The sequence below is a fragment of the Microtus pennsylvanicus genome, chromosome 13 (assembly GCF_037038515.1).
Source record: "Microtus pennsylvanicus isolate mMicPen1 chromosome 13, mMicPen1.hap1, whole genome shotgun sequence".
In the NCBI taxonomy this organism is placed as follows: Eukaryota; Metazoa; Chordata; class Mammalia; order Rodentia; family Cricetidae; genus Microtus; species Microtus pennsylvanicus.
Window position 1 is genome coordinate 45,347,487 of NC_134591.1, and position 13,797 is coordinate 45,361,283.

A 13,797-nucleotide genomic window follows, 5' to 3' on the forward strand; every position below is an offset into this window, starting at 1 on the left:
GATGACAGCTGTAGACTCAGAAATGGCCCCCAGGTTATAGTGAGCCTGTGATGTCCCTGGATAGTCACCCTGTTACCCTGTCACCCTGGAGATAGGGAGAATCGTGCCATTTCACAGAGGGAAGACGGAGGCCCCAAGAAGGCCATGGCAGGTTGCTAGGAGGAGCGCAGGCCCCCGCAGTGGGAACCTGAGCAGCGCGTCTCCCTGCCACCCGCAGGTACTGGAAATGTCAACATCGAGGAAGCAGAGAAGCTGTTGAAGCCCTACCTGAACCGATACCCCAAGGTGAGACCAACCTCCGCTGGTCACCCCATCCCACCTGTACCCGGTGGACACTCCATCCTCACGACTGTCATTGCAGGGTGCCATCTTCCTGTTCTTTGCCGGGCGGATTGAAGCTATCAAAGGAAATATTGATGCTGTGAGTGATGTGGAGGTCTCCTTGGGATGTCCCGGCCCAGCGAGAAGTTAGACACATAGGAGCATTCTTGGGGGTAGGGGGACCCCATGAAAGAGCAGGGCTGGGAGGAGCACTCCTGACTGGGGTGGTCTGGGGAGATGGAGGGGGTGGCGTTGGTGCTGTAGGCTTTTGATAGAGAGGTGCGGGCTTGTGGCATTCCTAGTCAGGAAAAGCTGTCTGGGGCATGGTGACTAGGCTGGATGAGGTGAATGTGGGTGAGGGTAGTGATGTCGGAGGGGAAAGAACCACAGAAGACACTAGACAGGGAAGTCACAGTCAGGGCCAAGTCCAGGGCACTACGCCAATGCAGAAGACTACATTGTAGGGTCTTGGAAGCTTCCTGCTAGTCCTGCTGGGGTAAATCCCCAGGTGGGGGTAACCATGGAAACCACTAGAGTCTTGGGCGTTTTCTCTGAGGCACAGACTATTATATCAGTATAATATTGACACTCTCTGGGGCTGGGTAGATGGCACAGTAAGAGGCGACCTGAGTTTAGTCCCCAGCACCCATGTGAAAAAGTCAGACATGGTGACCTGTGTTTATAATCCCAGTCCTGGGGAGGGGGGTGGGGGAAGCAATGGATCCCTGAGGTTTGCTAGCCAGCCAACTTAGCATAACTGGGGAGCCCCAGGTTCCAGAGAAACCCTAAGATGACAGCTCCTGAAGAAAGACACGAGGTTGACCCTTGGCCGCCTCTACATCCATCGACATAAGCACACCAATGCCAACATTGCAGTATTAACACCTTGTGCTCCCTGCCCTATCTGCCTCCCCCACCCCCCAACACACACCAATGCAAACATTGCAGTATTAACACCTTGTGCGCCCTGCCCTATCCGTCCCCCCACCCCCCAACACACACCAATGCACTCTGTCCCATGCTTTCATTTCATGACCAAATCCCTACAGTCAGAAACCAGGACAGGAAGCCGAGGTTCCCTGGCTTCCCAGACTCCGCCTTGACCTGGCCCAGTTCAGGACCATCATGCCTTGGGGGGAGGCCTCCCTGCTGTGGAGTTAAGGGGGGCAGAGGGTGTTGGGGCCCGGCAGACTCTCGGTAGGCTGACCCACAGCTGCTCACAGGCCATCCGGCGGTTCGAGGAATGTTGCGAGGCCCAGCAGCACTGGAAGCAGTTCCACCACATGTGCTACTGGGAGCTTATGTGGTGCTTCACCTACAAGGGCCAGTGGAAGATGGCCTACTTCTACGCCGATCTGCTGAGCAAGGAGAACTCCTGGTCCAAGGTGGGCTGACACTGTGGGTCAGGGCGTTGGGTGGCCAGGGGTCCCTCAGATGGGCCAGATCCCGACCGAGCACGGATGTGTCTGCTGGGTTCTAAATGGAACCAAATGTTTGAGGAGGACTCAGGGTTGGGAGGAGCTGAAAGCTGGGCCAAGCAGAGAGGCTGACTGGGTGCTGGGCACTGAATCCGGGCCCTGTCCATCATTCTAAGCATCCTCCTTGTCACCAAGCTACTCTGTCCCTTCAACTCTCCTGTGTCCGTATAGCTGTGTGGTCACCTGTCTAAGCACGTACTGTCCAACAGAATTGCCCACTACGGCAGGGATTTTTTTCTTTGGCACCGCCAAGCATGCCAGCCACAAAGACACATGGAAGGTGTCCAGCACAGCCGAGACACTGAATGGTTACATTTTATTTATGTTTAATCACATAGCCCCAGTGGGTCTGGTGGTCGCTGGAATCAAACAGATCTAAAATACCAGCGGCTTGTATAATTCAAGTAACTGGGCCTCACCCGACGCCAGGGATTCAAACTGTATCATCCGGCTTAGCCACCCCACCCGCAGTTGGGTTCTCTCCTCTGACGGCTGTGTTTCAGGCAGCTTCTCTTCACACGACAGGCAAGGTGGCCAGGGGCTGCCCCCAAATTACATCTCCCTCTTAGTTTCCACCAGAGCCTGTCGTTAAGCCTCATAGATCTGGGTCAGCATCTGGAGCGGGGGGAGAAGGTTCCCTCCCAGAGAGTAGGAGGGAGAAGTGTGTTTTCAGAAGAAGAATGAGGCGGTGTGACTGGAAGGGGTGAGAGAAAAAGGTGGGGAGGAAGTTATAATATTACAGATCTGCCACGGAGGCAAAATAAAACAAACAAGGCATCTATCCGCCCAACACAGACAGCCAGACTTAGAGTCAGTGCAGACAGTGCCAGCGCTGTGCCTGTAACAGTGAGGGCAATGCAGAGCTCTGAAGCGAGTGTCTGCCGTGTCCCTCCTGCTACATAGCACACCTACCTCCGCGACTTTATCCCTTGTCCAAAGCAGACATTGCTAATCAACCCTAGCATCCTCCAGGACCTTTGAAGCCACTTGAACTGCAGGTGGTTGTTAGAGCAGCTCTGCCCTGACACACATCATGAGACCTGCATCTCCTCTCTCTCTCACTCTGCCTGTGCATGCTTGTGGCTCTTCTGGACTTTACTGGGCACTGAGACCAAGCTGAAGTGAAATCCTGGGGCTGACGGAGCTCCGAGGAAGCAGGTTCCCCAGTAATCCCTGTGTCTCTAGTGTTTGTCTTCCTTTTTCACCGTACCCCCTAAGGTAGAAGGGACCAACTCTGTTGTTGGGGTACACAGTGGATTTGGGGTCATTCACGGGGAGCTGCTTTTCTCCTAACTGCTCACTTCCTTCTGAGCAGAGGGTTTTCCTTGAGGCCTTCCTGCTGTTGAAGGTCCATTCTTAGGGCCTAACTCTGGGCCACATCCATTCCTCCTTGTCCCCACTCCCAACAAGAACAAAGCCTTAAGGAACCTTTCCGAATTAAATATGACTGCAGAATCTTTCCTGTGGCATGAGGCAGGCACCCTTGTTAGTGGTGCCACCCTGGGTTGGTGGTTCTGGAGAGTAAGTAGTGATGTTCAAGCCAGTAAGCAGCACCTCTCCATGGTCTCTATTAGCTCCTGCTGCCAGGCTCCTGCCTGTTTGAGTTCCTGCCCTTGTTGCTGTGATGAAGTGTTATATGGAAGTGTGGGTGAAATAAACCCTTTCCTCCCCAAATCGCTTTTGGTCACAGTGTTTCATTACAGCAGTAGTAACCCTAACTAAGACAAATTGGTATCAGGATCATGGGGTATTGCTATGACAGACCTGATTGCTTTTGAGAGAATTGTGGAAGGACTTTGGAATTTGGGGCTAGAAAAGCCACTGAATGTTCAAAGCTTGGTGAGCTGTTCTGTGGGCACCAGGAAGGTAAGAATTTAGAGGAACGTAGATGATGGAGGCCTGGTTTATGAAGTTCCAAAGGGAAGTTTAAGGCCACTTAAAGACTATTAGGACCATCTGTTGAGTTGAGAATCTGTGGTTCTGGTTAGCTGGGGCCAGAGAATCAGTGATGATGAGTAAGACCAGAATCACTGAAGGGAAACCTTCACTTACAGAGGTGATAGAAAAGACAGCATCCATGAGGTGAAGCCTTCTGGGAAGTGTTTCTTCACAGTCAGCACACACGGGCTGTGCTCCAGAGGCCACCAAGTTTGTCCCTTGCAGCTGAACTTGATAATGTGTAGGTCACCAGATGCTACTGGGTTGGAAGGCACGAGGGAGTCACGAACAGCAGCTGGGGCTTGACACTGAGAGGCCAGGATAGACCACTGGAGAGAGTGAGGCCTTGGTAGACGTTGAAGCTTACTCCTTTAGATGTGTGCTCAGGGGTGTATCGCTCAGTCATACAAAAGCTCTATTTTCATCTCTGAAGGATAACCATACCGATTTCCACGCTGCTTTGCACCAATTTACACTCTTACCAGCCGTCTGCAGGGGCTCCTCTTCCCCACATTCTCTCCAGCATTTGTTGTCATTGCGTTTCTTGAATGTAGCTTTGATTTGCATTTCCACATTATGGCTAAGGATATTGAACATTTTCCCATTTATTTATTGTCTATTTGTACCTCTCTTTTTCAAGACTTATTTAAGTACAGTGTTCTGCCTGTGTGTTTGCCTGCAGGCCAGAAGAGGGCACCAGATCTCATTCTAGATGGTTGTGAGCCACCATGTGGTTGCTGGGAATTGAACTCAGGACCTCTGGAAGAACAGCCAGTGCTCTTAACCTCTGAGCCATCTCTCCAGCCCCTGTACCTCTTGTTTTGAGAACGGTTTTGTATTTTAATTATTATTGTGTGTGGTTGTGGGTGTGTGTCCCGGGATGTATGCGGTCAGAGGACTAGTGGAATCTGTTCCCTGTTTTATCCTTGTGTGGGTTCCTGGGTTGAACTCGGGTTGTCACATTTGTGAAGCGACCACTCTACCATCTAGAATGACCCTGTGTTTTTACTTCTTTTTACTCTGTGTGTGTGTGTAAGGTCTCAGTTTAGGCTGGCCTCAAACTTACAGTGAAGGATGAACTTGAACTCATGATGTACTTGCCCACCATGTCTGAAACATGCATCACCTAACTTTTTTTTTTTGAGACGGGGCTTCTCAGTGTAGCTCTAGCTGTCCTGGAAATCTTGACTGGCCTCAAACTCAGAGATGGCCTACCTCTGCCTCCTGGGTGCTGGGATTAAAGATGTGCACCGCCACCACCCAATGAGACAAACCTTTTTAAGTTTTTTTTCCCCAGACATCACAAGGTTTTTCACCTGGTTATTTCATAAGGAGAGAACTTCTGTCAGCTTTAAATTCTTAGCTCAAAACCCTGAGTAAGCTGTATTTGGGGCTGCACCCCAGTGAGAAAGCTGTGGACTCTCCATTGCTTATGACATTGGCTAGACTGGTACATATGTACCACCACCATTTCTTTATTATATTCAGACGCTATCTCAGGTATTCAATCTAAAAGGAAAAGGTTAGACAAGAGGGACCGTCCCTGGAATGTCAGGGGCAGATGGAGGACAAGTGACACGTTCAAGGTTCCATGAGGAGACTCCATTATACACCCACAAAGACCAGCCTGGACGCCGGTTGAAGGGTTGGTCACCTCTGTGTTCCAGCATGGATGGTGCGGGAGGAGATTCCAGGATTCCCTCTCCTTCTCCATGCACTACTCGGCCTTTGGCAAGTATTTTCCTCCGCAGTTGCCCTAGGAGGCAGGCTTTTCCAAACTTGGCCACTTGAGGGCAGCACAAAACCGAACGCCTCTAACCCTCACCCCAGAGCCTTGCTTGTGCTGCTGTGTGCAGATGCCTGCAGTTCAAGCAGAGCTCCCCACGTCCCATCAGGTGGCCTTTGGACCTAGCAGGCAGGGTCCTTCTAGATACTTTCTTTAGGCTGGATTGAGGGGAAGGTGTAAAAGTGAGCAACGCAGGTCTCCCACTGAGCCCTGCCAGGGCCCTGTTCACTCTTCTGACATAGAAAGTCCCTACTGCAAGCCACCTGAGTCCCGTGCATACCACTCAGATGGGTACCTATGAGTCTGTGGATCTTCCCATCATCCTTCAAGGGCACCACCTGTGGTCACCACTTCCCAGCAGCACCCCTCCGTGCTCACCCCACCTCTTCCCTGTCTCAACAGGCCTGCATGGGTCAGTCAGGTCTTTCTCTTGATGGAGTTAGGGGGCGAGCCACAACTCACAATTCCGCAGCTGCTTCAGCGACCTCCCCTGGGGACTTGGTGACCATACATCTCTCCTCTGGACCCCATTGAGGGCCAGCCATGGTACTTGTGATCAGAAGGAGGGTTGCTTTATCTTCCTGCTGCTGTCTCCCACAGGCCACCTACATCTACATGAAGGCTGCCTACCTCAGCATGTTTGGGAAGGAAGACTACAAGCCATTCGGGGATGACGAGGTGGAGTTATTCAGGTTGGCCCCACCACGGTGCTCCTGTTGCAGGCCTTCCTGTTAGCAGATCAGTCAGGTTCTGTAGTGATAGGAAAGGCACTCCCAGCTCCAAGTGCCCTGTGCCCTTACTCCTCTCCAGCCACCACTCCATGCCAGTGTCGCTGCTGGTTAGAACCCTGTGAATGTGTTTTGTCAGAAGCTTCTAGCACTCATCTCTCTCATCTGGTCACTAGGACAGATGGGGACACTTCCCTTCCGGTGCCTGATGAAATATCAGGACCAAGGTCACTTACGGAAGGCAGTTTATTTTGGCTTATGTCTCCAGAGGGTGAGTCCGTGGTGGCAGGGGTGAGGTGTGAGGTGCACGGGAGAGTGGCAGGGTGACAAGCGCCAGGCATGGTGCAGCAAGAGCAAAGCTGCAGGGAGAGTGAAGCCTGCGCCCCGTGACATGCTTCCTCTAGCACGGTCACACCTCCTAAACCTCCCCCAAAACAGCACCAACTGGGAACCAGGAGCTCAAATGCCTGAGCCCATGTGGGACATTCTCATATAAGCCCGCAGACTGAGGTCCGGAGAGTTAGCTAGAGCCCCAGAAGCACAGCCCAGAACTAAATCTACTTCCCAGCTGGGACACCTTGGACAATTCCTATGAGAGGGATAACAAACTATAGTTTTCAGTTGGGAATGTATCTGAAGATCCCGGAGCAGAACTTGGGGCCTACAGGGCTGTCCCCAGAGTGCCGCTATTCTCGTTGCTCTCTGCATCACTTACTTGCCGTTTGTGAAGAGTCAGTGTTAGCAAGCCAGCCTGGAGTTGGGGGAAGGACTCTAGAGCCTTGCTCCACGAATATGAGGCAGACCTTGGTTAGTGCTGGGGAGCACTTACCCGCAGAGTGCCTGCTGCAGTGCAGCCAACTCTGTGGTCCCAGCTCACAGAATTCCCCCAGAAAGCTCGAGAGGTGGTATGAGCTACGCGTCTGAGATTGGAAAACTGACCGAGAGAGGTTCTGCAATAAATAAGCAGCAAGGAATCTGGGGTGGCCTCACCCATCCAGTTGTTTCCTGAGCCCACACGGCTCCTGGTCTGAGATCCCAGCCACACCCAGTGGCCAGGCAGCAGCTGGTCATGGGTGAGGCTCCAGCCGAGGCAAGCCTAGCTGTGTGCATTTTATTCTATCCTTGAAACAGCTGAGGCCCTATCTCAGGAGGCTGGAGCTAATTAAGGGTTTGAGCTGTTTGTGCAGGTCCCTCCCTTTCCCCGGGTGTTGGTCTTGCCTGTGAAACTGGGATTAGACTTTTGTGGACCCTCCCAGGAAGGCCTGGGCGTCGAGGGGAGATAGTAGGAGGCAGGCCTGAGGGATATCTAGGCACATTTTCACACTGCCAGCTCTGGAGCCTTTGCAAGCTTTGAAATGAGACCATAACCACAGGCTGGCTCACACCTTGAAATGCTTTTTGGTTAAATTCCCTCACCACACTGTGTGGAAACTGAGGCTCGAGACCTGCACCGTTCTCCCTATACTCCTGCTCCTGTTGCTGCTGGAGAACTGAACATGTCTGCTGAGCCTTAGCCTTTCTTTCCCCATTTCTTTTTCAGGGCTGTGCCAGGCTTGAAGCTCAAGATTGCTGGGAAATCTCTACCCACCGAGAAGTTTGCCATCCGGAAGTCCAGACGCTACCTCTCTCCCAACCCCATCTCGTTGCCGATCCCTGCTCTGGTGAGTAGGAAGACAACCTCTGGGGCAGGTGGATGGATGGACTGGAGAGGGTTTCACAAGTCACCAGGGTGGGAAGACGTGTCAGCAGGCTGCAGATACCTCGAGGCAGGAAGAACCACTCTCCTAAGTACTAGACAACACTCCAGCCCCAAGCATCAGCCAAGGATCACCTGGCTGTCTTGTTCCTAGGATGACGGTTCTGCTGCGACAGGATTCTAATCACTATTTACTGTAGCCTTCATTAGATCAACCTTTTCTGAGGCAAGGGTAGCGTTTCAGCCAGTTATGTTTGACTGAAGAAAGCCTGCATGGCAGGGGGCAGGGGGTGTAAGGCTTAAAGCAGGTCAGTAGAGAGAAGGCCCACACAGGTGGAGCCTCAAGATTAGAACTCAGGGCCACTGTTAGGCTAATTCCACGCATAGTTGGAGCTGGCATCAGATAAGCTGAGTCTAGAAGAGTAGAGAGCCCTGCTCTGCTTGCTGGACAAACTGTAGACCCAGCTGCCCCGGGTAATGGTGGCAAAGGCTTAGGGGCCTTCTACTGTGAAAAAGCGTCTCCATTGGCACCTGGCCCAGCTCCTGCAGAGGTGTGAAAATCCACTGGTGACTTGTGTAAATACTTCCTAAGCTGACCTTTTTCTACTTGTTCTGTTTAGAACGTGTAAGTGTATCCTCGAAGTTCTGAAGTATTTTACAGAGTGACTACGGTAGCACACACTGTAAGCCCAGCATTTGGAAGGTGCAGGCAGGAGGGTTAGCAACCTACATAGTGAGTTCGAGGCCAGCTTGGGATACATGAGACCCTGTCTCAAAAAAAAATTAGTTTAAAATGTACAATAAAGTTATTACTATTGAATGAGGAAGAGGGTATTATGGGAAGGACAGATGTGACTTAACCCACAATTTAAATGCTACTTCTGTAGAAAGTGGTCCATGATTGAGTACACTGGGAGGGACAGGCCCAAACCAGGATATAGACTGCTGATTTTTCCTAGAGCCTTTACAGTTAGTTATCTTGAGACCACAGAGCAACTTAAAGAACACTGACCTAAATGTGCACTGTAACAAGAATCTGTGTAACAATTTTATATAAATGCATTCCTATCCATTACCTGGCTTGATGACTTAGGAAATGTGACTCTAACAGGAAACCCAGATATTAAATTTTCATTTTCAGTGTCAGTCAGGGTGGTTTCTAATATCCGTGGAGAGGCCACCATCCTTGAGCCCACTCCTGCTGGGGAGAAGTGACCGTCTGAGGCTCCACTGTCTTGAGATGCTTAATAGTTTCCTCCAGTATGGAGGTCCTGCCCGCTGGAGCAGAGAGGGCTTCCCGGACAGTTTGGGCATGGCCCAGTCCTCAGGAAGGGTTGCTTTGGATAGAGAGGGCATGATAGCAACCATAGTGGCCACAGCAGGAAAGGTAGCTGAAACCTATTGGTAGTCAGGCCACCCGAAATCCTCATGGAACACAGGAGCTCTCAGTAACAAATCCCTGGTGGGGCTGCCTCCATAATGCCCTCAGCCTTACACCTCCATCGGCTTGGACTCTGGAAGATCAGGGATGCAAGGCCTCAGACCTTTGAGCTGAGCTGCCTGTTTGACAGATGGGAAAACTGAAGCCCTGCCGAGGCAGAGATCAGGACTGACTTGCCCCACTCGCTCTCAGGAAATGATGTACATCTGGAACGGCTACGCTGTGATTGGGAAGCAGCCGAAACTCACTGACGAGATGCTTGAGGTCATCACCAAGGCTGAAGAGACCCTGGCTATGGGCCCAGGTGATTACCCTCAGGCTCTTGAACCTGCCAGGCTGTCAGGTCTTAAAGTTTCCTCTGCCAAAAATGTCCTTTCTTGTCCTCTATCCCAGTAGCCAGTCTTTTAGAAGACCAGTATTAGCTCCTCTAAGCAAGTGTCCCTTGTTTCCTTGTCCAGGCCTCCTCTTGAGATTCCTCCAGTTACTCCTAACTCTCTCTGGAGCCATTATCTCAGTATCTGTCTTTTCTTCTCAGATGTGAGTCCCCTGAGGTGAATTGTCTGATTCACCTGTGTCCTGGGTTCCACAGAGGGGCTCCCTGAGTAACTGTTGCAGAAGTGAGCAAGCCTACCTTCTTCCCCCACACCCCTGTTCTCAGAGAATGAGTACTCAACAGATGACGACTGCTTGGTCAAACTGCTGAAAGGCCTGTGCCTGAAATACCTGGGCCGCATCCAGGAGGCAGAGGAAAATTTCAGGAGCATCTCTGCCAGGTAAGTGCTTCTGGCTGCTCATCCCCCACCGCACTCCAGCCAACTCGTCCACCACACAGGTGCTGAAGTGAGATACCAGAGGCCTAACGTTTAATTTGGATGTTTATGGTGCACACTTAATTCCAGCACTTGGAGTTTGAGACCAAAACATAAACTTGGAAGTTTAGCAGGTAGGAAAAAAAAAATCAAAGGAGAAGAGTTTAAGAGGAGAGTGTCTGGAGACAGGGCACACGGTGAGGACCTTTCCTGCCTGGTGAGAACTATGAGGAAGGCTACCCCACACATGGAGTTAGGAAAGGATGCACAGGAGTTTGTCTCCAGGACAGTATGGAGCATGGGTCAGAGGTGCCAGATAGGAACAGGCTTCCCAGTTTAAAAGTCATTCAACATGGAGAAAGCACGGCTGCGACAAACAGGGAGGTGAGCTGAGGCTATGACAGGACCCACAGTGTGAGGATCCGGCTTTTCCAAGAAGGCAGTGAAGAGGACCTGAAGGATGTCTGCTTCTCTTCTGCAGTGAAAAGAAGATTAAATATGACCACTACCTGATTCCAAATGCCCTGCTGGAGTTGGCCCTGCTGTTCATGGAGCAAGGCAGAAACGAAGAGGCCATCAAACTCCTTGATTCTGCCAAGTAAGGCTTGGTCAACCCCATGTTTTCTACCTGTGTTCCCTCAGAACAGGTGTCCAGGCAGCAGTGAGCCTACAAAGCTGGTATATAGACCCAAGTCTCCTGATTTCAAGGGCCAGTGGGACCAGGAATGGGCCAGAAGGCACGGCAGTAGTGGCAGGTGACACCACTAGGGCTCAGCTTTTCGTCTTGGATCCCTTCAATGTCCTAAAAGCTCAGGTTTCAGATTATGTATGGATGAGGGTGGTAATGGTGGTGGTGTCTCACCTAATTTTCCAGAATGGCCAAGCTTCTTGTGTCTGATCCTTTGCTTCCCTTTAGACAAAACTACAAGAACTACTCCATGGAGTCAAGGACACATTTCCGAATCCAGGCAGCCACACTCCAGGCCAGGTCTTCCCTAGATGGCAACAGCTCTGCGGTATCATCAGTGTCCTTGTAGCTTTGTGCTCCTGGGCTGGAAGACAACACACAGCTAGGTGGACAGAGCTCCTGGAAACATTTCAAAAGATCCCCCTCTTGCTGCCTTTCTGTGGGGTCCACCCGGTGGTGCTCCAGTGGAATGGCACACAATATTTTACCTGTTTGGCCAAGGCCTTTGCCAAGGGCAGAGCAGGTGGAGCCCTCTATCACACATACGGGTACTTGTTTTACACTGTGATGTTTAAGAGAATGTATGAACAGTTTACATTTCTTTAGAATATACTGATGGGATTATAGTTGGCGTTTAAAAAAAAAACTAAACCAAAAAATTGCCTGTAAATCTGTTTTCACTCGGACAAAGTGGAAGTAAATCTCTACATGCTGCCAAGGCCAAACTGCTTTTCAAATCTCAGCGATGTCTCAGTTGTCTCAGACCTTTTTTGTAGCACAGGGGGAGTTCCTAGCATCTGAGCTTTTGGCTTCAAAGTTCTAATACCGAATTCCAGGACAGCCAGAACTGTCTAGAAAAAAAAAACAACCAAATTAAGTTGCTAGCATTTAAAAATAAATTTTCATATTTGGATTTTGTCTTCTAATTGAAAAAATGAAAGACGGGAGAATCAGTTCGGTCATTCTTGGAGGCTCTGAAGCCAGATGAGACGGTAGACCCTGTTCTCAAAAGTGATTCAGCATGAAGCCTTGGGAGTCTAATAAGGAAAAGGCCAAACAAAATCCTTTATTCACGATCCCTTTTCATACTTAGTACTGCTTTTTCCAGAACTACACAGAAGGATCTTTCCAGACAAGTCCTTTACAAATCTGTTCTTTTCTAAAGCATAGATGCTGAAACCAACCTGGCAGTGTTGAGGGGGTGGTGATTAGAGCAGCGGTTGTGAGCCCTTGAGACTGCCAGTATACCGAAGCCACCCATCACATGACACCACCATGCTTTGTAAAACAGCAGCTTACCAGACTGAGCTTCAAGTGCTTTTGTTTCCATTTTAAAAGGTCAGATGACTTGCTTGCAACACCCAGAGATGCTGCTGCTGTGTTCCTCCTGCTGGGCTTCATTAACTAGCCTGCATTTACCTCAGCTGCCCTGGCTGCAGTATGGCTAGTGAGTTTAATGGAAAGCTTCTTGTATCCACCTGTAGCTTTCTGAGCTCATCTGTGAAAAAGAACACCGGACTTCTAAATCCTGTCCTCAAGTAGGGGAGCTTGAAGGTGGAATCCTATCCTAAGCTGCTCCATGTCCTGAGTCTTTCTGGGTCACATCTTCTCTAGAGCAGACTTTCATAGCACCTCTGCCTAGGAGGAGACTGTGACAGCTGGTTAGTCCAGAGGGCAAGTGATCCAAATGCTGTGCCCCATATGAACAGCTGCCAGGGAAGCACAGGACCTGAAAGGTCCCTTGGCAATGCTGTCTAGCTCAGATGCTCACATGGTCTGCAGGGTGGTTGGCAGTAGGCTGGTCCCTATCAGCGTTCCCATACCTTGGCAGGGTTCCATATCATCTCTTGAGTCAGAGCGAAAGTGTTTCCAATACAGCTATCACCATCCACAGCAAAAAGTCACAACCTGATACCAAAGCGAGGCCCCTAAAAGGTTTGGCTCAGGTCCAGGTGGGAGATTCCCAGCAAGAACTGTCAACATGAGAAGAGCCCTTCAAAAAGGGCACGGCACACTGGGACCACTTAACAAATGAACCTATAAATCCACTGCTCTTATAATTATTGAGGTTCTTTAATTCTCTAATTCTCCTTTTTGGGGGAGGTGTTTGAGACAGGGTTTCTCTGTGTAGCTCTAGCTGTCCTCAGAACTCAGCGATTCGCCTGCATGCACCACCACTGCCTGGCAACAATCTCATCTTTTATTTCAATTATACAGCTTTTCAGAGTTCCTCTTCAACAATTTCCTAATGTCCTTATAACAATCAGTTAATTGAGAAGAATGGGTTCTGATCCAAGTGGTAAATGGGAACATCTCATCCATTCTGCTGGGGCTAGCACAACTTCTCTAGAATAAGGTGAACAGTTCAGTACTGACCAACAGTGTACACCCACAACCAACCTCATTTGGGAACTTGAAAGTTTATTCCTAAATGAGCAACTATAATTGTTTCCAGTGCATAAGCCAGTTAAGAGAGAAAGAGCTCTTTAAAGGCCTACAGTCGCTAAGTTGATAAGCAGACATTCAGTCAGAGGCATCATAGCTACCACCTTGCAAACAACTGGGAAGGGCTGTTTTCCTTCACAGTAAGGAACACTTCACAATACTGGCCATCCATCTAGGCGTGGTGACACATACCTGTAATCCCAGTGCTTGACAGGTGGTAGCAGGAAGATTAAGAATCATGCTGGGAGATAGTGGCACATGCCTTTAATCCTAGCACTCAGGAGGCAGAGGCAGGTGAATCTGAGTTCAAGACCAGCCTGGTCTACAGAGAAACCCTGCCTCAAATAAATAAATAAAATAAAGAACATGTGCTACACTGCTACGTACTGAATTCAACTCAATCATTGAAATGGGGGAAAAATCAGGTCAGTTTTTGTTGAGCTGGGAGTAATGGTAATTCCAGCACT

At 50.1% G+C, this 13,797-nt stretch overlaps 1 protein-coding gene across 3 annotated transcripts in view; it reads left to right on the forward strand.

Annotated features, from left to right (window-relative positions):
- Ttc39a (tetratricopeptide repeat domain 39A) overlaps positions 1–11,797 on the forward strand; it is a 40,294-nt gene extending 28,497 nt beyond the window's left edge. For 2 of the 3 annotated variants that reach the window (XM_075945593.1, XM_075945594.1), the window contains exons 10-18: positions 218–285; positions 362–421; positions 1,545–1,706; positions 6,124–6,215; positions 7,792–7,912; positions 9,581–9,692; positions 10,047–10,161; positions 10,679–10,795; positions 11,114–11,374. In XM_075945593.1, the coding sequence (XP_075801708.1) occupies positions 218–285; positions 362–421; positions 1,545–1,706; positions 6,124–6,215; positions 7,792–7,912; positions 9,581–9,692; positions 10,047–10,161; positions 10,679–10,795; positions 11,114–11,234 (968 nt within the window). In that variant the 3' untranslated portion in view covers positions 11,235–11,374. Of the gene's footprint in view, positions 1–217; positions 286–361; positions 422–1,544; positions 1,707–6,123; positions 6,216–7,791; positions 7,913–9,580; positions 9,693–10,046; positions 10,162–10,678; positions 10,796–11,113 lie in introns of all 3 variants that reach the window. The other variant, XM_075945596.1, reaches the window with a different exon arrangement.
- Positions 11,798–13,797: the final 2,000 nt, after the last annotated feature.